Source organism: Panthera uncia, chromosome F1, assembly GCF_023721935.1.
Source record: "Panthera uncia isolate 11264 chromosome F1, Puncia_PCG_1.0, whole genome shotgun sequence".
Taxonomy (NCBI): domain Eukaryota; kingdom Metazoa; phylum Chordata; class Mammalia; order Carnivora; family Felidae; genus Panthera; species Panthera uncia.
In genome coordinates this window covers 42118337-42141529 of record NC_064813.1, presented here as the reverse complement: position 1 = coordinate 42141529, position 23193 = coordinate 42118337, and the positions used below count along the sequence as shown (strand labels likewise).

The window sequence follows — 23193 nt, the reverse complement described above, 5'->3', positions numbered from 1 at the left end:
CAGTGGAGAGATTTTGTTCTACATGAGTCATAACCCAGGCTCCGTAGCTTGCCATGGAGCTATAATTGACTTCAGTGGGAGACTTTATCTGATTGAATTGAGTGTAATGTGACCCTACCTCCTCTAGCCTCGTATTCCAGTTTCCAGTCCCTGACATTTAGGGTCCCAGGCTCCAGTTTGCTGATTTTGCTACCTCCGGTTCCCTGGGGGGAGCCTGGGAAGAAGTGGCTTCTCCCAAACACAGTAATAACTCTTTGCACCTTTTCCCTTTACAGCCTTTCCCTTCCTAAGCTTCCTTTCCTAGGGTAATCTGTTTCCCATGGCACAGGGCAGCTCACTATTAGAAAGGGTCGGATAATTCTGCCTGCCTTTAAAAGAAAAGACATGATTACCTTCACGATTTGCAATATGTGTAGTTTAGTCTTAACTGTCATTACTGATTTCAGTATACTTAGCTCTTCAGCCTTGCAAGTGGTTTTTTAATGTTTATGTATTTTTGAGAGAGAGAGAGAGCGTGCATGAGCAAGGCGGGTGGGGGGGGGGGCGGGTTGCTGGTGCAGAGAGGGAGGGAGACTCAGAATCCGAATCAGGCTCCAGGCTCTGAGCTGTCAGCACAGAGCCCGATGCGGGGCTCCAACTCGTGAACCTCGAGATCATGACCTGTCGGACCAGTCGGACGCCCAACTGACTGAGCCACCCAAGCGCCCTGCAAGTGGTTTTTAAAGAAAGCATGGATTTAAACAAAAATCCATTCTGGTCTTTAAATTTTGTTTTGCTCTGTCTGCTTTCCCAGCACCTCCTCTTTCTTAATGCTTTTATTCTCTGTCTCACTTCCTGCATTAAATGTACTTCTCAAAAACAATCTTTTGAAAATAAAACCTCAAAACATATGTTGTCGAAGTAAAGGGGAATATGAATTTCCCCTTGTACCTGTTGCTCAATTCCTGTAGGCTCTGGACATACAGAACATGTTTTGTTTGCTTCTGGGATTGCTACAGGTATCTTTGTTTTATCCCGTTTACTAGATTGGGGGGTAAAGACTGTGTTTTATTCATGTTTATACCCCCTGCAAAGCCCGCCATAATGCTTTATATATAACAGGCAGATAAATACCTGTTAAATATTTCCCCGGATGGTAGATATTGGAATGCTGCTTTTTCCACTTCAGAAGGGCATTTCCCACACCCTCCCCACCCCCCATGAAAGACAGGGATTTTTGTCGATTTGCCCACATTTTACTAGCCGGGCCCCTAGAAAAGAACAATGATGCGTTTGAGACATGACTGATGAGGCTAGGTTGCATTCTGTGCTGATACTCAAATGATTTTCATGCCCCAAAGATGGAGTTGCATACAGTCCCAGTAGGCCAGAGCTTCACCATGATAAGGGAAGTAAATCCTCAATATTCATTCACTCAACAAATCTTTATTAACGCCTGACTCAGTACTGGGCACAGGACATACAATGGTGAACCACAGACCCACTAATTGATGCTGTTTCAAGTTGACGTTATGCAAGGAGGGATTAGTGTTTCCTCGAGTTCCCTCCAGAGGATTTTCTACAAATTGGTTACCTACTTAACTATTAGCTGTCTGTGAGGGCTTGGGCTAAGGCGTATGGGAAGTTGTAAGATTAAACGACATTGACAGAAAAAGGAGTTGAGATGCTTTGCTAATTCTGACAGAGTTCAGGATAATTAGCCCCGACCTGCCTTTGATGGAGTAATTATAATTGTGTTGTTTGTGTGGCTCAAAAGCAGAATGCATTGGGGCGCCTGGGTGGCTCAGTCGGTTGAGCGTCTGACTTTTGATCCCAGCTCAGGTCTTGATCTCAGGGTCGTGAGTTCAAGCTCCACATTAGGCTCTGCGCTGGGCATGAAGCCTACTTAAAACAACAACAACAACAACAAAAAAAAAAACCAGTGCATTGGCGAAAGTTATCGTTAGAGCGTCTTTTGCCTTCATATCTTTTCTCAGACTTCCTCAGAGGGAAGCCAGCGTGAAGAATACGAGGTACGTGGATACATGAGGTTCTCTCCACATGTGTCAAGACCTAAGGGGAACTTGCTCCTTAACGTCTCATAGGAAAATAGTTCATCTCTAAGGATGAAGACTTCTGCTTCTTCTGTGGTCCAGGGAGTCTGATGGTGTTGTTCCTAGCAAGGGTACAGAGGGTGAGTCCATGTGGAAGATGCAGTTTTTCTTTCTGGATTCTCTCAGAGGTCTGACCGGAGTCCCCTGAAGGATTTCTAGTCTAAGTATAGGCCACCCGATGCTTGAAAATTGATTTAATTCTTTGCCAAAAGGAGAATCGATGTAGCAGCGGTGGAGATATGTGCCCCTTGCTTAGAGCCATCAGTCAGCCTCTCTGGGAAAGTCCCCTTCTAGATGGTACTCCCAAGTCCAAACCCAAACTCTCTGAGGGAAAGTTGGTCAGAGCATGGGGACTCATTAGTATGGCCTGTGGGCCCCTGGCTGAAGTGCCCATCACGTGTGGTGCCTTTTTGTGTCCTCTTTAGCAGGTGGCGTGAATGGTTTGGACCGACTCCCCGGCCTTGTGCCATGCGCTGTGGGAAGCTTTAGACCACAACTCTCTTTGGAGTTGGGCTTTGTAACGTGCTTCCGTTCCCTGGGGTGGTGTTCGCTGGGCAGGAAGATGGGAAATAGGACTTGAGGATTGTTTTGCTTTTCACTTGTCTAACTAGTCATGCCTCAGAGCTGTCCTGAGGAATGATGATAGGTTATGTACCCATAACAGCTTTTGATTAAACACACACACACAAAACACACTTGCTTTATTTATTATTTTTTATTTATTTGTTTGTTTGTTTATTTATTTATTTATTTTAATTTATGAAATTTATTGTCAGATTGGTTTCCATACGATACCCGGTGCTCATCCCAATTTTTAAATTTATTTTTGAGGAGACAGAGACAGAACGTGAGCAGGGGAGGGGCAGAGAGAGGGGGAGACACAGAATCCGAAGCAGGCTCCAGGCTCTGAGCTGTCAGCACACAACCCGATGCAGGGCTCGAACTCACGAACCGTGAGATCATGACCTGAGCTGAAGTCGGACGCTTAACCGAATGAGCCACCCAGGTGCCCCACCTCTTTTTATTTTTTAATGTTTTACTTACTTTTTGAGAGAGAGAGCGCAAGCTGGGAGGGGCACAGAGCGAGGAGCGGGATAGAGGATCCAAAGCTGGCTCTGACAGCACAGAGCCGGATGCACGGCTGGAACTCACGAACCATGAGATCATGACCCGAGCCAAAGTTGGACGCTCAACTGACTGAGCCACCCAGGTGCCCCTCACTTCTTTTTTAAAGGTGCTTTTATCCCTTTTCTTTGTTCAAATGTAAAGAAAAAGAACAAAACAGTCCAACTTCAGCTTCATCAGATTAAGAACTTTAGTGCCTTATTTATTTATGCTGGACATATTTTATAGCTTAGTGTTTTTTACCCTTTCCATTCTATATATGGGGAGAGAATTACATTTCTCAGGGGTTTTTTTTTTTTGTTTGTTTGTTTTTATTTTTTTTCAACGTTTTTTAATTTATTTTTGGGACAGAGAGAGACAGAGCATGAACGGGGGAGGGGCAGAGAGAGAGGGAGACACAGAATCGGAAACAGGCTCCAGGCTCCGAGCCATCGGCCCAGAGCCTGACGCGGGGCTCGAACTCACAGACCGCGAGATCGTGACCTGGCTGAAGTCGGACGCTTAACCGACTGCGCCACCCAGGCGCCCCTGTTTGTTTGTTTTTAAATCAAGCCAAACTTTCCAGAGCAAAGACTAAGGCCCTGTCATAAATGCAGCTAGATTCAAGACTAATTTGAATAAAAGCTCACTCTTCATTTAAATTAGAGGGACAGTATCTGAACCAATATGGAGTTGATTTTTTGAAGAATATTCTGTACAGCATACCCTAGCCTTAACTTTTAATATTTTGGAGATATGCAAGGGTGAGGAGGAATGTGTGGGGAGGGAGACCGGCCAGGAGGAGAGAAGACATTCTTATTCTTTCAGCATACAACACCCCACTGGGGGATCTCCGTCTCTCCTGATTGAGAAACTGGCCTGCTCGGCTGCCTCTCGTTCCGTGGGCAGAAATGGAGTGGTTCTGTGGCTCAAACTTGGAAGAGAGTTTGTAACTGTGGGACACAAGTGGTTACAGAAGAAGGACACCTGTACTCCAGAAGAGGTGGAGAGGTGGTCCCTACTGCCGAGCAATCAGAAGGGACCCCTGCAGGCAGTGCAAGGTCATGCCTCTTTGTGCGGCTCTTGTTCAGTGAACTGGATGGTTACCCGTAACTTTCAGAGGTGTGTCCTATCCTGGAGCGTCTTTGTCGGTACTGCTTAGTCTTGAGGATTTCAGTTCTAAATCTGATCCTGCACAGCTTTCTTAGATTAATGCCTTGAACTCCCCTGACTCAGGGCAAAAGTAAGGGATAGTGAAAAAACTGTTACTGCTTCAATTCTGTTATTTCTGTATTTGATGTGTGTGTCTGTGTGTGTGTGTGTGTGTGTGTGTGTGTTTTGCCTATTGGGTGGTTGTTGTTGCTGTTGTTGTTGTTTTTCTGGTAAAATTCTGTCTCTCCATCTCCTTCCTGTGAGATCCAGAGCTGGATACAGTTCGCTAGGTATCCTTCTGGCCCATTTAAACAAAATTACTTTGAAATAATTTTAAATTTACATAAATGTTGCCGGAACAGTACAAAGAGCTTCTTGTACCCACTTTGTGCAGATTCCCCAGTTGTTAAAGTATTGCTTTTGTGTTTGCTCATGTTCTCTTTCTCCCTCACTCTCTTTCTCTATTGTATCTACTCTTTGTCTGAACCTTTTGAAAGCAAACTGTAGACAGGTTGTTTTCTCTGCTCTAACACTCCAGTGTGCCGTTCTCCCAGCCAAGGACGTGCTTAGCGTGTAACTCCTCAAGTCAGGAAGTTAACTGACTCAGCGCTACCATCCAGCGCTCAGACCTCGCCCGCGGTTTGCCAACTGTCCCAAGAACCACGCTTTTTGTTTCTGATTCAGGATCCTATCCAGGAACACGTATTGCATTAGTTGTCATGTCCCTTGAGACTCCCTCAACGTGGAACAGTTCCTCGACCTTTCCTTGGCATTTATGTCGACAAGTTTAAAGAGTAGGTTTTATATTCTATAGGATGACCCTCAACCAGGATCTGTTTTGTCCTCATGACTAGACTCTGGTCCTGAGCTTTTAGCAGGACGGGGTGTGGAAACGATGGAATGTGCATCGCGTCAGGGGTACCTGATGTCAGCCCCCCATATCTGGAGATGTTAAGCTTGGTTACTGGTCATGTTGGTGTCCTCTGGGTCTTTCCACCTTAAAGTCACCATTTTTTTTTTCCCCTTTGCAGTTGGTTAGTCTTTTGCGGGAGGTGTTCTAAGATTTCACTGAGAATCTTGTTTCTGAAAACACCTCCCTCCACCGGACCTTAGCATGCACTGACAGCTCCCTCCTGCCTCGGTGCTGGTGTGTGTGTGTGTGTGTGTGTGTGTGTGTGTGTGTGTGGTTTTCACAGCCGTCATCCCTTCTGGCCATCATCCCTTCTGTATTTTGTAGTTGGTATTCTTGTAGTAAGGGAGAGTTTTCCTTTTCTTTTTTTGCTTAGCTGTTTACATCAGTGTGGACTTGGACTTGGGATTTTTTTTTTTCAATAGATTATGATCTCTTATCATTTAAGAGATTTTTTTTATGCCTAATTGACCTTGATTTGGTCAGTGAACCCCGCCCCCCCCCCCCCCCCCCCCCCCCCCCCCCCCCCCCTTCCCTTTGAGCTGGTTCCTGTGTCCTTTTGACTCATTCCCACCATGGACTCATTCTTGATGATTACTAGGTGTGGGAGGCTGGCTCCCAAATGACAGAAGCTAAGCCCTCTGTGAAGTTTGGGGTTGGCCTCCTTGGAGGAACTGCTTCCATCTCTGCATCCCATAAATTACAGCTTTAGCTGCCTGCTGCCTGTCCCTTCCCTCCGCAGGGTGACAGCCTCAGGAGCAGTTTTGCCCAGAGGGAAACTTGTCAGCAGGCTGCTAAGTGTGGGCTCTTCATTTCACAGCTCCCAGGGAATATAAGCTTCTGGGGGGATGCCATCTCCCTCTTCCCAGGTGCCAGGACAATCTTCTTCTTAAAAGTGGTTAGAGTGACACCTGGGTGGCTCAGTCAGTTAACTGTCCGACTTTGGCTCAGGTCATGATCTCATGGCTCATGAGCTCAAGACCCACATCCGGCTCTCTGCTGACAGGTTGGAGCCTGGAGCCTGCTTTGGATGCTGTCTCCACCTCTCTCTGCCCCTCCCCTGGTCATGTACTCAAAAATAAACAAACATGAAAAAAAAAAAAAAAGAAAAAATCTTGTCAGAGAGACCTCAACGTGGTCTCTAGGTAGGATAACTTACTGACGTTTCTGCCAGCCTGACTTTTCAGCTTTCAACAAGAGCTTTGGCTGCTCGAGAACATTTCAGTCTCTCATCTCCAAAAACCATTTTCTCCAGCCTCAATGTACTTGTGCCGTTTGGTCTTGAAGATTCTGAGACCAGACTACCTAGGCGTACGTTTTCCTTAAATTCTCCTGTGTTCCTAATGTCTCCTCTGTAATTCAGAATCCTTTAAATTGAACTGAAGGTCAGAGCTTGTTTGGGAGTGATAAATGAATGTGTCATGACAGAATTCTTTCTCTCCGCTCCTGGGATTTTTGTAGCCCAATACCTTGGCGCTTGTACTAGAATTTATGGTAGTGGAAAACTGTATAACATTCATTTCTCAACTTAGCATTTGTCCTTTGCTCTTGGCACTCGCAGTTCCTAAGAAATAAAAACGCCTCACTGCTTGTTTGTGGAAATGCAGATTTGGATCCACTGATTGCCTCAGCAGGTTATTAAATCCTCCCATAAAATCCCGTGTATGTCATTCACTTTTGGAGACGACTGTAAGTTCGATGCTGAAAGTGAGGTAAAAACACTTTACCCAGCGGAGGGAGATCCTTGGGTACCAGGAGCAAGGATTGCAGTAGTAACTATTGAGACCTGAATTCACTCTAAAGCCCCGCCAACCCCGCCAATTGCAACCTTGGTGGCGATTATAGTATTGCAATTGTGAGTTGCAATAATATAAGGTGAAGGTAGAGCCCATTTCGCCTCCTCCATGTAGTGCCTTCCCTACCTTGGCCATGGACTGCCCCTTTCCCTGGCCTTCGCTAACCTCTTGAGTGTATGTATATTAGTGATGGGAATGGAAGACAGGCAAGGAGCGAGTATTGACCTAGATCCCTTGCCATTACTCCAAAAACAATTCAAATAAAGTGTCTCTCCTAATGGGTCACTAGAGACGTAAAAAGGTCATTAGCATTTCTTCCCTCCAGTTCTCCCTTTTTATCATCGTCCAAAACTGAAACATAAAGGATAATAATCCAAACGGATAAGAGGAGCATGACAAATTTTTCTGAAAAGCACCTACCTTTTCTTTTAGAAAAGGGGCTCTAGAGACCTCCGGCATAATAACAACTCTCTTTAAAAGCGTGTACCAGCTAGTGGTAACACTGCGTTGTTACTGTTGTTTTTCCCCCACGGGCTTTATTTATTCCTCCTGATTTGGGGCAGTTTTCAGAGAGACTCTGTCAGTCCTCTTTAAATCGGGGTCCTGCAATCACCAAATTGTGTTTGGCCCCAAATTGGGAAAAATGTAGTGGGTCTGGGGGAGGAAAAATTTCTCCTCTGTCTTTCTGGAGTCTTCAGCCAGGCCTAGGAATTAAACCGATGTTTGATGGGTACACAAGAGAAAAACGCACACATTTTATTACATTTTCCATGTACATGAGAGTCCCCACAAGAGCTGAAGGGCCAAAGAAACAGAGCTGAGCATATATAGACTGAATTGGACAAAAAGAAGTAAATTATGAAAACGTGACAAGGCAGAGGAGCTCGGGCTAGAGCAGTTAGTGGTAGATAAGGGTTAGGCTAACAAGGCTTATTTGTACCAATTTTTCTTGGCCTTGACTCCAGGTCTCTGGTGATAAGAACGTTGCTTTCCTTCTGGTATAGCGAGTTCATCCTCCAGATGGGGGTTTTATCTCCTGCTTTCAGGAAGAAAAAGGGGAGGTCACAGCGCCCTTCTTATAGTGCCGTGTGTCAAATGCCTTGAGCTCAAAACACCCTTATGTCAAAGTGGCACATTTGGGGATGGCATATTCCACCATCCGTCAAGGTCACTGTCTATTACCAGGTGTTGAGCTGACCCCCTGAGACGTAGGTCCAGCTCCTGGACCGTCCTGTGTACCATCTCTCGTCTGCTTAGATAAATGGAGAAACGTGGGCTCTGTTTTGTTTTGTTTTTTACGCTACTGGTTCCTCATCTATAAATGGGGATAATAATGGTCCTTGTCTGGTAGAATTGTGGGCATTAAACATGATGAAGTAAATAAAGAGATGTACTTAGAAAGGGCTTAGTAAGTGTTACTGTGGGGGAGGAAAGTAATTTTTCCTCTGCTCTAGTGGGTTCTTGGCCGAGACACCCCTGAGATAAAAAGACACATAAACAGGAGAAGAGCAAACACCTTAAATGTGTATACCTCCCGTGTATACCGTGTATAACGTGTATACCTCCCATGTACGTGGGAGGGAGCAAGGAAAAACTCTCCAAAAAGGCCCACGCCACCACCCTAAACATCATCTCCAGCTACAGACAAAAGACGTTGGGGGCGGGGAGTCCGTCCTGGGAGGTCACCGAGAGAAGCACTGTGAACGGGGTAAACGTTTGTTCTGCATTAAGATAAGAGTTTCTAGAGATGTAGACTCATCTCTGTCTTCCTGGTACAGAGAGGGAGCCGCCCTTGCGAATGGAGATTTCCCTCCTACGGCTGTAAATGTAAATGTTTCTTACAAAAGGGTAACTTGTACTCAGTTTTCAGAGAGCTTCACCTGTGTCTGCTGTTTATTTTTAAATAGCCGGCTTAAAATAAATGCCAGAGAGGCATATTTTGGGGTGGTCTGTTTTGCTCCCCATTCACTGTCGCAAACAAATAAACCAAATGGGTTGCTACTGTAGGTCCTCTCCTTGTCCTCCTTCCAGGTGGAAACCTGTGTTTAGAAGGAACCCTAACCAAGACGATCTGTATTTAAGAGGCATCGAGAAAAGAAGTAAGAGCCTTGGCTTGCACTTAAGACAATTTGATTCGAATTTGCCTGCAGCTAGCGTTGGCAGGGTTAATGTGCTCCCGCTGAGAAGTCCTGCTGGTCCCTTCTGGCAGCCCCATATGCAGATGCTGTTATATTAATTACAAAAGAGAACCCGATTAACTCAGAAGTCCTTTAAGTGTCAGTGAGACAGCTGCTCCCGCTCTGAAGCCGGTTTTCTTCCTCCTTCCTTCGCTGCTAAAAATGCACTCTCCATAGATCCTCGGAACCCCTGGCTAGTTTAGTCAACTTTTTGATCTGCAGTTATCTTAGTCCAGGGAGAGCTTGCCTGATTCAATTCACAGATAAAACAACCAGACCAACCACCCATCCCCCTCAGTGGGTCTTCTTTGACCCGTTAAAACCTGATGGCGCCCTGGAATTTTTGGAGCTGGAAAGGATGTTGGAGATGATGTCATGCGGCTCTTTGAGTTCACAGATGAGATATCCAAGGCCGAGGAAACTCAAGTGAATTGCCAAAGTCACCGAGCTAGTGAGCGGCGGAGCCTGGGATACACTCCTCCCTCCGGAGCCCTTTGCCGAGAGAGGCGGGTTGTGAAATGATCTAGGGTTGACTTTGTTTCTGTCCGTGCCCTTGTTCAAATGTGGTACACCTGTGTCAGCGATCAATGAAAAAGCTAGAGTAGTGGCAGAAGCAAAGGGCTTGAATAGTGACGCGTTGAAAAACAGATGGCGAGACCCACATGGAAGATTTTTCTTCAGTCCACTAGTTGCACGGAGAGCCCAGCAGAGTGCCTGGAAACACATATTAGAACTGGGCTCAGCACCAGCCCCCTCTCCCACTGCAGTGGTCTATGGTGGTTTGACCCTAGCTGGTTTATTTGTGGTGGCTGTTTGTGTCACTACAGAGATTGGGGAGGAGGGTGATAATTTGGGTCAGATGATTAACGGGGTGTGTCTCCTGTGGTTTTGGCTGATGGAGCATGTTTTACTGGCTCTCCTATAGTTGGCCCTTTGTCTCAGAGGTTTTGTGATCTCTCCCTCTGGTCCTGAAAAGTGATGAGTTGGTTTTAGTTCAGCCATTTGGTTGGTTTTATCCACTCTCCACGCTCATTTAGGTTTATTTTTTTTTTTATTATGTGTCAACTTTTGTTGTAGGAGTTACGAAGGTTGTCGGTGTGGACTTTCACCTGGACACCTATCTATGAATCCGAGCAGCACTTGGGAAAGAGGAAGGGATAGAAAGTGTGGGTGAGAGGGACTCTAGCTGGCGAATCTATCCTTCTCACGGCTCAGACGGACACCACTGGAGCTAAATTCTGTGAGGTGAACGGGTCGGCCTTATTCTGTTGTCCAGGTCCAGTCTCCATGTTGACATGAAGGTTTTTAGGAATAACAGTTGCCCCTAAACTATTCACCATGGTACTAGACTTTTCTGAGTACTTGCTGGAGCTGCTTACAGCTTTCTGAAGATAATTCTCCCACAATAAATAGATTCTTACACCGAGCAAGCAAGTGCATAAGCCAGAGTACTTAACGAGGAGTCAGTCACTGTGCTGGGTGTTGAGGATACAGAGAAGAATATGGCCCTTCCTGCTTATGATCACTATAAACAGATAACTAGAATTGACCATGATAAGTGTTGTTTAGATAAAACAAGATAGGAAGGGACTCAGGACTAGCCCATTGCTACTTGCTAGGTGGTCACACAAACAATTGACCAAGGCCCCCTCCTCTCCTCTCCCTTTCTCTCCCCACCTCTCCCTTCCTCTCCCCTCCTCTCCCCCTCTTCTCCCCTCTTCTCCCCTCCCTTCCCCTCCTCTCGTCTCCCCTCCCCTCCTTTTCCCTCCTCTCTCTTCCTCTCTCCTCCCCTCCCTCCTCTCCTCTCTCCTCCTTTCCCCTTCTGTCCTCTCTTCTCCCCTTTCCCCTCTTTCCTCTCCCCTTTCTCCTTTCCTTTCCTTTCCTTTCCTTTTTATTTTTAGGTAATCTCTACACCAGCATGGGGTTCAGACTCACAACCCCAAGATCAAGAGTCACATGCTCTACCGACTGAGCCAGCCAGGCCCCCCTTCCCCTTGCTTTTAGATTGTGGATCAAAAAGACTAGACCCCTTGCTGGTATGTTACTCTTGTGCTTGGTAAATACCTTGCACACAATTAGGCACTCTGTCACCACTCCTTTTTTCTCAAAGCAACCCAGCTCTTTCCCAGGAGAGTAGATTTCCCTGTCTCGGAGTCCCGTGTTGCTGATGTACACGTGCAGGCTGGACTTACAGTCAGTCCAGCAGGTGCTGGTCTTAGAGACACGCATGAAAGGAGGGGCCTAATGAGACACACAGAGGGGTCTGGGTAAAAGCAGACTTCTTGAAACCTTTTGGTGGTGCCATTTGTGGAAGAGAAGGAGGTTTGAGGATTTGTAATGGGACAGGTACATTCCGAAGTAGAAGTGCTTCTTAAACAAATTAGACCTCCCTTACATGAACAAAGTAAACAGCTCATGGATGGTTCAACAGCTCATGGTGAGATGACTGAAGCGAATCCCTTTCAGCTGGTACCATACAACATTTCAGTGAAGGTGTGTGTGGCTGTCCAGAGACCAGCCTTCTTACAGCCTAAGAACCCAGGGTCCGGGCCTTTCTGAACAAACGCAGGGGCTGCCTGAATCCTAGGCAGGAGCGGGCACCGGCACCCGAGTCTGGAATGATTGCATTCAGAGTCTGAGTGTTTCAGGTCGATGAATTTCTGGTTCCTTTTCCCAGGCAGAGGTCTCTCATACTTTAGGAACATAAACCGAAGTCTCGCCATCCATAAACCGAAGGAATGTGATTTGGTCAGGCGATATTGATCTTAACTGAGCACCCGAAATTTTGAGAGAACAGATGACTTGGCAGCTGGGATGCCGTCACCCGCCATCAGAGAGACGAACTGGAAAAGATTCTGGAGCTTCGGCAAACTTGAATAACATTGCATTTTGATATATGTATATGTAAAGATTAGCTCACACATTTAGTTATAAAATATGTCATAAATGAGGAAGATAAGCTAACACTGCAGATGGTGGAGACATTTAAAAGGGCCTTACGTTCAAGTGTTCGGTCTTCTGTCACAAAGGTTTTCATTTTCACATGTTCAGGTACAGTTTCTCCTTGGGTTCCCATCCTGATTAGTGTAATCCTTTCTGGCTCTGTCATGTCAGTGATCTTGTGATTGTGGTTGAGTCCTTGTATACTCCTTGACCCTCCACTGGATGTAAAAGGAAGGGGAAGGGATCGGGTCACTGCCACCTTTCTAGGTAGAGATGCCTGCTCTGGGGACAAACCACGGAGGGGACTTCTGTTTGATATTTGAGGAGCCTGTTCTGATTGAGATGTTTTCCTGATGTCTTGTCCAACCAAGGGCTTCTGAGATACTTCTTCCCTAGGGTCCGGCCGTCCTGACTGGGTCTCTGTGCGAGTCTCTGTCTACCCCTCCTCACTGTGTCTCTGTACTCTCCTTCTCACCCTCCCCCTCCCCAACCAGGCCAGCTGAGCTGCATTGCCTTTCCAGCTAAGGAAGAGAAGTACCTCCAGCAGATTGTGGACTGCCTGCCCTGCATCTTGATCCTCGGCCAGGACTGTAATGTCAAGTGTCAGCTGTTGAACCTGCTGCTGGGGGTGCGGGTGCTTCCCGCCAGGCTGGGCAGCGAGGAGAACTGTAAGCTTCGGCGCCTCCGCTTCACCTACGGGACTCAGACTCGGGTCAGCCTGGCACTCCCGGGCCAGTACGAACTAGTGCACACGCTGGTTGCTCACCAGGGCAACTGGGAGACCATCCCCGAGGAGGACCTGGAGGTCCAAGAGGACGGTGAGGACGCTGCCCATGTTTTAGCCGAACTGGAGGTGACGATGCACCATGCCCTCTTACAGGTACCCGTCTCGTATTCCTTCAGTGGCGCGCGCGCGCGCGCGCGCACACACACACACACACACACACACACACACACACACCCCGGCTTTTCCTGTAGTTGAGCTCTCTCAGAAAGTAGTTTGGCCCTCTATAGTCTGGGCTCTGAGCATCAGCCAATAGAGCACATAACTTGGGAAGTTGAAAGCCAAGGCCACAGCAGTGCCCATCCCTGCCTCTGCTACCCTGCTGCAAGCCCCTGCACAATGTACTTTTCTCCTTGCCCCCCTGTCTCCTTTTCTGCCACAGAAGGAATGGGCTACTTGCACCTCAGGCTTTCACAGAATAACCATGGTCAGGGCTAGAAATCCTTTTTCATTTCTCAGCTGGAAGGTGTTGCCAGAATCCCTTTCTAAAAGGAACGATAAGGTAATAGATTATTCACGCTCTTATTAGAGCCGAGGCCAAGTGAAGAATCTTGTGAGTTTTTCCGTAGACCTGGCCATTATGTACTGAGTGGGACAGGCCACGTCTCCTACTTTCTAAGGAACTCGGGAACCTGAGAGCAGGTCTGGCTCAGTGTAAGGAGATACGGAGATCCCGTCATCTGAAGAACGTCTTTGCTTCTCTTTTGAAGTGAACTCCCGAGAGAGGGCTACACCTCTTGGAGCATCTTCCGACAGATCATATTGACTATCTGGTATTCCTGTCTCCACTTAGGAAGGACTCAGCTCTTGTGCTGGCTTCCTCTGCTACCCTCTAGCTAGGACTGGGCTGACTGATTAGACCGAGTGAGGCTCGGCAAAGAAGGTGACTCTGTCAGGGGTCAGGAGTGGGTAAGATTAAAAGAATGCAGACCTGCTCAGAACAGAGAGTCTCTTCACGTTGGTCAGCTGTGCCGGAAAGGAAGGGCTAGTCTAGCAGGACTAGGAAATTTGCTGCTGCTTTCTCGTAGCCACCTTACCTACCCCTGTTCTAAAACGCCTGATCTTCTAGTCAATGAATGAGTCCTTTGGTTGTGACCATGGCCTCTGAGACTTCAGAAGTAGAAAGTGTCATCTCATTTCCTTCCAGAGACCAGATTTCTTTTATCTTGATAAATGCTAGAGGGGCTGTGTGCACAAGCCAGCGTTTTCTCTGAGCTGAGTTTCGGCAGCGGCTTTCCTCTGTTTTCACACGGAGAGCTCGCGATCCTTAGCTCCAGGGTTGCCGAGAGGGTTCTTGGAGGACCCTGATGGTAGCTCTGACGGTAATCCTTGTTTATTGACCGAGGCTGCTCAGTTGACCCGCGAACCTTCTTCACAGTTCACGAATACTTGAGCCATACACAGTCTTTCTGTGATATACTGGCCTGGTCTGGTTCTTTCAGGTTCCAGTGGCTCAGTGGTTTTCAGACTTTCTCAGAATTTCTTAGAATCTCATTCACTGGGGTCACCTGGCTGGCTCAGTCAATAGAGGATGCTACTCTTGATCTTAGGGTTGTGAGTTTGAGCCTCACATTGAGTGTAGACATTACTTAAAATATACGTGAAGGATTTCATTCACCGTAAGAAATAACATTTTAGGGGCGCCTGGGTGGCTTAGTCAGTTGGGTGTCCGACTTCGGCTCAGGTCATGATCTCGTGGTTCGTGGGTTCCAGCCCTGCATCTGGCTCTGTGCTGACAGATCAGAGCCTGCAGCCTGCTTCGGATTCTGTCTCCAGCTCTCTCCCCAGCTTGTGCTCTGTCTCTCTGTCTCTAAAATAAATAAACATTAAAAAAAATAAAAAAAAGAAATAACATTTTATATCAAGACCTAGTACATATATGTGGGTGTGTGTGTGTGTATATATGTATACATATTGACATAAAATTTCATGAAAGAATACTTTTACTTTTTGCAAAACACACTGTTATCTTCTCCTCTATTTGATTTCATCTAGCAAAAATGATGACAGAAACCTACTAAACTTGATGTTGTGAGGTGCTACATTATGACCTGCAGCTTAAAAAATACCGTTAGATGGCTGGTATAACTGCTGTCGGCCAGGCTGTGATTCTCTTCCTGTTCTTGTCTTCTTTTTTATTTATTTTCTTAATGTTTATTTTTGAGAGAGAGAGAGAGAGAGAGAGAGCAGGGGAGGGGCAGAGGGAGAGGGAGACACAGAATCCGAAGCAGGTTCCAGGCTCTGAGCTGTCAGCGCAAAGCCAGTTGTGGGGCTCAACTCACAAACCCTTGAGATCGTGACCTGAGCTGAAGTCGGATGCTTAACCGACTGAGCCACCCAGGCGCCCCCCCTGTTCTTGCCTTTTAAAAAACAATCTGGGAATGTGAGTAAAGCCATGTGCGGGAGAGGCACGTTCTTTGATTGATTTCTCTGGATCCCTTCATCTTATTGGCTTTAATTTTTAATGCTCATTTTTGTGCCATGAATTGAAGTACTTCAAGCGAGCACTGGACAGGAAAGTGAGAGCCGTTCCCCAGGTGCACGTCTGAGCACTCATCTTCCTGAGAAGAGCCCCCCTTGCCCGCCCCCGCGGTGTGCTGAGACCTCAACTGAGGTACCGGCAGAGGAGGTCACTTGGTTGGGAAGTCGAGCCACCAGATCAGCTTCTCTCTCTGCACAACAGAAATACGGATTTTCTTTCTTGAGGAATATTCTTCACCAGTCTTGAGGAATTCTCTAGGCTCTTGTGCTCTGTTTCATGTGGTTTGTGAGGCTTCCTTAGCCAGTGTTTCTCCGGATCTGCTTTCGTCTCCAGTGGTTTTGATGTAGAAATAGCAACGGACCCCAACGGTTCTAAGTTTGGAACCCCTTGATGCTGTGCCTCAGAGAAGCCTTAGTTGCCTTTGTGGAGCTCCGGCCTGCTCCGCCGCTGTGGTCGGATTCCTGTCTTCATTAAATTCACGGGCCTCAGTGCCGGGAGCTTGCTGCCGGGAGCAGTTCACAGCCACCTTGAAGATTTTTGTGCCAGTGAAAAAGATTTTTCTTTTGTTTAGCTCCGGTTATTTTTGGGACCAGTGAGTTAGCTCTAAACAGCCCTTCCATTTGGTTTTGCAGAGGGTGATAAAGAAAGGAAGCACTTAGCTCAAGGAAACCAAGATTGAATTAGGGGAAATGAGATGTTCATTTTCAACTGTCAATTTATCAAGGCAGAATTTCCCCCTACCCTTGTATACAATGGTCATTCTTCTAGTATGGTACTTTAAAGCTCTCATAAATTAGCCGTTTTTAGTTTGTTCCAGAATATGCTGACCCACGCGGCCCCTTAGTGTTTGGTATTCCCAGCTTTGTAGCTCTGGGTCCCCTGAGATTCCCAGTTCATAATTCAGCAGCAGAGGAACAGAGTCAAGCCGTTAGTTTCTGTAACCTCGTTTAGTGTTAAAACATAGTCCTTTCCAGTTGGCGACGTATTTCACCATTCGCCATGCTCACTGGATCTGTCTCCACGTACAGACTTCCCCTTCCCCACCCTTACCCCCTCTCTGGCACGTACACTACCACCTTCTCTTACAAGTCCAGTGGAACGTGGGTGTTTGCTTCAGAGTTTCCTCAGTCTGGAGTGTGTGTGTGTATTTTTCCTGTGAACACCTATGAGAAAAGGAGTAGAAAGGAGCTGAAATGATTCAACTTTCTGAGTCTGAGCCGGGACTGCTGCAGCCTGGCTGTGGCGTTTCGCTTACGGTGGCACTTACAGAACTGACAGTTATTCTGCTGGCCTGTGTGTCCCCACCCTTTGGATGAATGTACCTGTCACCTGGCAGCCAGACTGCCACACGCTGACATGGCCATTGGCTCAGGGTGATGTCTGGTAGGGTATCTTTCAGGGAACTGAGGTAGACTAATGTTTCTAGGCAAGCTCTAATGAGTTGCAAGTAGACCTTTTTTTTTTTCCTCACTACTTTTAACTCTAACCAGTTGGAGTCATAAAGTTTTCTCTTTATAACCCTCAGCCAGCAGCTAGCAATGGGCATAATCTATTAAAAATTTTTTTTTTTAATGTTTATTTATTTTTGAGAGAGAGAGTGTGAGCAGGGGAGGGACAGAGAGAGAGAGAGAGACACGGAATCTGAAGCAGGCTCCAGGCTCCTAGCAAAATTTTAACGTCCAAATTTACGAAACAGTGTTGCTGGAAAATCAGCTTCTCTCAAATTTTTGTCTAGTCATTGGCGTTTATGATGGTGCCTTATAAAACTCAACTTGTTGTGTGTTGCTTCCCTTTGGTTAGACACCATATCTTCTCCTGAATGTCTTTAGGTGGAAAAATAGCGGTGAATTGGTAAAAAGTCACAAAGAAAGCCGGGTGAAGGTCCTGAGGGCAAGAAGATACCTTTTAGGACTAGGAGATAGTATGTGGAATTAGGTTAAAAAATGGCCATTCCAAGGCAAAAGACCCAAAGTTGGGGTTAATACGTATGAGGGGGAGAATGATACTCTCAAGAGAGAATTACAGTAAGGAAACCATGATTTTATGGGGCAAAGAGAAAGGAGAACTAAAGTGTCATTAATAAAGGGTATCGGAGGTTCAGGCAGATGTGAAGTATAAACTCCTTCCAGACTATGAGCCTGTACTCATCCTATTTAGCTTGTCTCGTGCCTTTCCCCTACACACGCTGACATATGTAGTGGGCCGTAGCCATCCAACACGTGTGGCTCTCAGCCAAGAGACCCGCAGACACCTACTGCAGGTTAATTTACCTGGTAAGGGTACGGGTGGTTTAGAGGCAGGTTGGCTTTTTGTGGTCTTTTGGGTTTTTTTCCATGCTCTTGAAAAAGGAAAAAGAACGGCTTGAGTCTGAGGCTGTGTTTTCTCAGATCACCACCAGCGCTTCAATTTGCGGCCTTCCGGGGTTAGCTCTTAGGGAGAAAATCTGCCAGAGATTATAGTCTTCATCTTCCTCTTTCACCTGTTTTCCAGGATCCCGTCTACCTCTTTCTTTGGCCCGGAGGCTTCCCTCTGTGTTTTCACCAAGAGCTCTGCGTGTTTCACTTTGAGTCGAGGATGGTTGGGGTGGGGATTTCAGAGACTCAGAGGCCGAAAGTACTGTCAGCAGACAGTTGGGGTTATTAAAAATACTCTTTTTGACTTCCTTCCTTGGCATCTCAGTTGAGTCCCTGAGGATTGTCTCACGGCAGAGCCTTTGCTTGGTAGGATATACTTTTTAACCCAGGAACTAGGATTGTTAGGATCCCTAAAGTCACCTTGTCCATCCCTTATCCTTCCTTCAGAACTTCCCCAACGTCAGCCCGGACGGTTCCCGACACACAGTGGACCTTCGGTAACTGCTTAAACATGCTCTCTGTAGTCTGTCGGACCTGGATTTACCTGCTGGCTTTGTCAGTTAACTGTGTGGCTGTGCTGGTTCCCTCGTTGGCAAGGGGGTGGGGGTGACAGTCCGTGTCTTTGAGGACTGGTGTGAGGCCTAAATGAGAGGGTGTGTGTCAAGCACTTAGCACAGTGTCTGGCACACCATCCGTCCGTCCCCTCCTCCCTGGGTGTCCTAATCAGTGTCCTCGAGAAGAGAATTTCTCTCCCCGTCAGTTACCAGTCCTTTCCCTGACAGCCATGTTGGCACTCCTTCCTCTTGTCCAACCTAAGTCACTCTGGTTCCAGCTTACTTACAGTTATTATCCTGCTCTAGTTAGAGACAAAGTTCTTCATAAGTCATTATGAAATACTTCTGTAATGAAAGAAGAGAAAGAAATTGTTAAAAGGTAAATAATACAAAAGGTAAAGTTACAAAGTTAGAAGTGAAAGGTTTCCCTTCCTTCTTCTCTCTTCCTCTTGCTACTACTTTGTCTCTCTGCTTTGATGAATGTAGTGACAAGACAATAAAGCTTCCAATTCCTATTGTTTGCTTATTATTTTAGAGAGAGAGAGAGAGAGAGAGAGAGCAAGCCTGAGCAGGGGAGAGGGGCAGAGAGAGAGAGAGAGAGTCTTAAGCAGGCTTCAAGCTCAGGACAGAGCCTGATGTGGGGCTCAGTCCCACAACCCTGGGATCATGACCTGAGGCAAAAACAAGAGTCAGGCGCTCGACTGACTGAGCCACCCAGGTGCCCCCAGATTCCTGCTTTTATCTGTATCTATGGTACTGGATGTTTGGATCACTGTTGAATACAGCTGCCAGGCAGATTGCACAGAGGCTACTCAGTATATCTTCAGCAAGGCATTTTCTATAATGTAGCAAGGATAGAGAGGTATTTTCCTTAATATGTAATTGACATGTAAGAGTGATCGTTCTTGGAACCATATAAAGATGAAGAGGAATCATCCTGTGTGAAAACAAACAGGAAAAATCTCTCAACAGTCCTGTGAGAATGGCGGGGGAGGAGAACGGATGGTAAAGGTAGATAGAACACAGGGACAGGGATTGAGGTCGAGGCCACGTCGGTTGTGTACTTCTTTTCTGTGTGATGTGAACCTGAGGTCAGAACTGTAGAGAAAGCAAAGACATCTGCGACCTACCTGAGTATATGGCTGTCTTCTGTTTGAACCATCAGTTAATATACTCCTCCTCGGCCAGAACTGAGTTTCCGTGATGTGCCATGAACCATAGATTAAGGAGTCTTCCCCAGTAAGAGCCAGTGTTCTTAGGAAGTGGTCAGGCTTCTTCAGTGATTGAACAATTTCTTCTTGGCATTTAAGATAATGTCATTTTACATCAAAGATAAAACCTAAGAGGTCACTTCTGGTGTTTGCAGGGTAGCAACCTCCTTTCTGTTCATTCTCTTAATGTTGTCAAGAAGATTGATGGTGAATATACCAACTTCTGCAGATTCTGTAGATTTGTGCAGAATGCATTCTACAAGAGAAATCTCTTTAGGAATTCACTGTGACTCACAGTGGGAATTATGGGATACTCTTATGATTCCCTGAGATTCTTTTCCCCTGATCGAGTTAGGAGCAAAATGCTCACTTACTCACTGCTTTATTCTTAGAGTAGAGGCAAACAGCAACTGCAGATAAATGTGTGGGATACGGGTTGAAAGACAGCAGATTTCACACATGATTACTGAAGAGTAGTGAAGGCATCATTTGTTCATCCATCCATTCCACGTTTGTTTATTGGATGCTCACGAAGCGAAGCGCCAGGCACTGATTGAGGTGCTAGGAAGGAAGACAGCTTCCAGGGAACAGCCCGAGATCAGACCTCCCTCTCACGTGGCCATAATAGGGCCCAGAACAGGTCTGGTTCCTCCTCTCTGTATTAATTATTACTTTTTTCACTCCCTGTCTCCGGGAGACAGTGCTGGCTTCCCTTTTTGTTTATAACTGTCAGGGATGAGTCATCCCTTCACCGTAAGTGTCACAGAATCACATAGCACGTTCTAGACTAGTATGTGCTTCTGCCAGGACGTCAGGCCGCAGCTCTTCTTTGCCTGTCTTCTAGCAGCCACGATGGCGCAGCGAGACCAACGGGGCGAGGTTGCTCACTGGGGAATCGAGGAGCAGGAGCACAGTACTTGGTTTCTATCCATTTTCATTTCATACAACATCTATTTAGGAGCGGACACCTTCTTTCTAGGTGCCAGCGTACCGGGCAGCACCTACCATTAGAAAGCCCAGAATCCATTAAAAAAAAAAAAAAAAAAAAAAAAGAATTTGCACCTCTGAGCACACAAAGTCAGCGCTCTCCTAAGAAGGATTTTGGTTGTGCAGATGGACTCCGCGGCTTTCGGTTTTCTTACATATACAAAATGGACATTAAAAAAAATTTTCTTTACGTTTCTTCTTTTTGAGAGACAGAGAAAGACAGAGAGACAGAGCATGAGCAGGAGAGGGTCAGAGAGAGAGGGAGACACAGAATCCAAAGCAGGCTCCGGGCTCCGAGCTGTCAACCCAGGGCCCGACACAGGGCTTGAACTCACGAACTGTGAGATCATGACCCGAGCTGAAGTCAGACACTTAACCGAGTGAGCCACCCAGGCACCCCCAAAATGGACATTTCAAATAGACATTGATTTTAGAATTTTAAGAAAACCCTTGAAATAAGCAAGCAAAGAAAATGATTCCTGAAAGCTTAGAAGACTTTCTAAAGAACTCCTACTTTAGGCTTTCTTCTCATAATATTCCTATAATAAGTGTGATTGGATTATAGCTTTAAAAATGTATATGTTTAAGAAAGGTTTGCAAGTTTAAAATATTTATTTGAAAAAACATATTCACCTATAATTCTCTACCTTATTATAACTTTTCATTCCTTGGGATTCTCTTCTCGTCATTATTAAATTATTATGTATTATAATGCTGGCATTCAGGCAATTATGTCTTCTGCTCTCAGCCTTACAAGTTCTTACCCACTCTTTGAATATGCCCTCACGAAGTGATTCATGCTGTAGCAGTGTGACTCAGGGTAGTGAAAGGGGGTTTGTTTGGAACAGTGTGATGAGTGTCAGACTAGTCTACCAACCAGAAGACATTTCCTGCATTTCGAGGCATAGATGAAACAGCAGATTTCTTTTTGACCTAGGCTTAGATGGAAAGTAGGTGGATTTTTAGTGTTTGCTCAAATCATAATTGGTGAGATGCTAAAAGCACTTTTAGCTTTAAGGGAGTTCACAGCGGCCAGCCAGATAACAGTTATGTGACCCATCTGTGAATTAAACTTACTAGTTATTTACTGGGGAAGATGAGACCTTGTGCTTTTCTGGAGATGGGAGATCTCTCTCTCTCTCTCTCTCTCACACACACACACACACACAGATACACACACACACACACACACACACACACACACACACAGAGTACAAGAGACAATAGGCTGGCATTTTCTAGTCCTTTCCTACTTAAAAGGTCCCAGGTTTTTATTTAAAAATGTTTTCATCAAAAATGCCTGCTGCTCAGTCAGGTAAGGAATAAAAACAGAATATCAATCTGAAAGAAAATAAACAACTGCATATCTTTTACATTTCAGATGAAGTAAATTTGCAACATCTGACAAATGTTAAGGGCACAAATGAGCAGATTCGCGCTGACTTCTTTTATAACTCTGTCAAATGTGCTAGAATTCTGTGGAGGATTGATTTGGAATTGCAGATCCCTGAAGACATCGGGAGTTAGTGTGCCTGCAGCAGTGATATGGGCATGAGTCTCCGGGTTGACCCTTAGGTCTGGGATGCCGGGCAGAGTAGACAGTTTCAAAGATAGAGAAAAGCAGCATGTGCAGTGGATGGAAATATATGCTCTTAACTGCCTCAGGATCCTTAGGAAAGAAGCAGAGCACAGGGGCACCTGGGTGGCTCAGTCGGTTAAGTGTCTGACTCTTGATTTCGACTCAGGTCATGATCTCAGGGGTCATGAGTTCGAACCCCGAATTGGACTCTGCTGACACTGGAGCCCGCTTGAGATAGTCTCTCTCCCCTCGCCCCTCCCCCACTCGCACGCACGCACATATGTGCGCATGCTGTCTCTTTCTCTCAATATAAATAAATTAAAAAAAAAAAGTAGAACACAAAACAAAAACTGTTGGCTAGGAAAGGACCTGTAGACGTTTGTTTCTAAACCAAAGCTCGTGCTTGAAACTCACTTTAACATCTTGGGTATATCCGTTATGACTGGGTTCAATCACATGTAACAGACAATCTGAAAAACGGGCTTGCTTAAACAAGATAGAGGTTAATTTTTTTTCCCTCGTGAAAGAAGTCTGAAGCTAGGCTGGTGTGGCGGCTCTGCGGTCGCCAGGGACCCAAGCCCCCTGTTTCTTTTTGCTCCATCATCCTCAGTGCTGGCTTCTACCCTCAGGTTTGCCTTAGGGCTGCGGGCTGACGTCATCTTGCCACTGGCAAGAAGGCTGAGGCCAGAGAGCGTGCTTCCTGGGAGGGTCAAACCCCCTCTAAAGAGTTCTCCCAAAAGCCCCGCCCTGTTATTGGCCACCTTGTCTGTAAAGACCATTGCCTTCCCAATAATGCAGAGGCTAAATACTGGATAGGCAAACCTCAGTCTTGTCGTACCAAGTGATCATGAGAATGAAGGTATTACCAAGACTTAGGTGGCTAAGACTTTGAGATACCTGCAGACTTTTAGAATAGGACAGTAACGATGTTGGCCAAACCTGGTTTTTAGTTTGCTGCTTGACTGACTCAACAATATTGAGGCCCATGTGTTAGGCACTGGAGTTACAATAGCGAACAAGGTGGACATGGTCCCTGCCCTCAAAGGGTTGACAGGCTAATAGGGAAA

General features: G+C 46.1%; 1 protein-coding gene across 1 annotated transcript in view; it reads left to right on the top strand.

The window, feature by feature from the left end:
• Positions 1–23193, top strand: part of DSTYK (dual serine/threonine and tyrosine protein kinase) — a 49298-nt gene that overhangs the window by 6000 nt on the left and 20105 nt on the right. The window contains exon 2 of the mRNA XM_049634468.1: positions 12670–13055. Coding sequence (XP_049490425.1) covers positions 12670–13055 — 386 coding nt within the window. The remainder of the gene's footprint in view (positions 1–12669; positions 13056–23193) is intronic.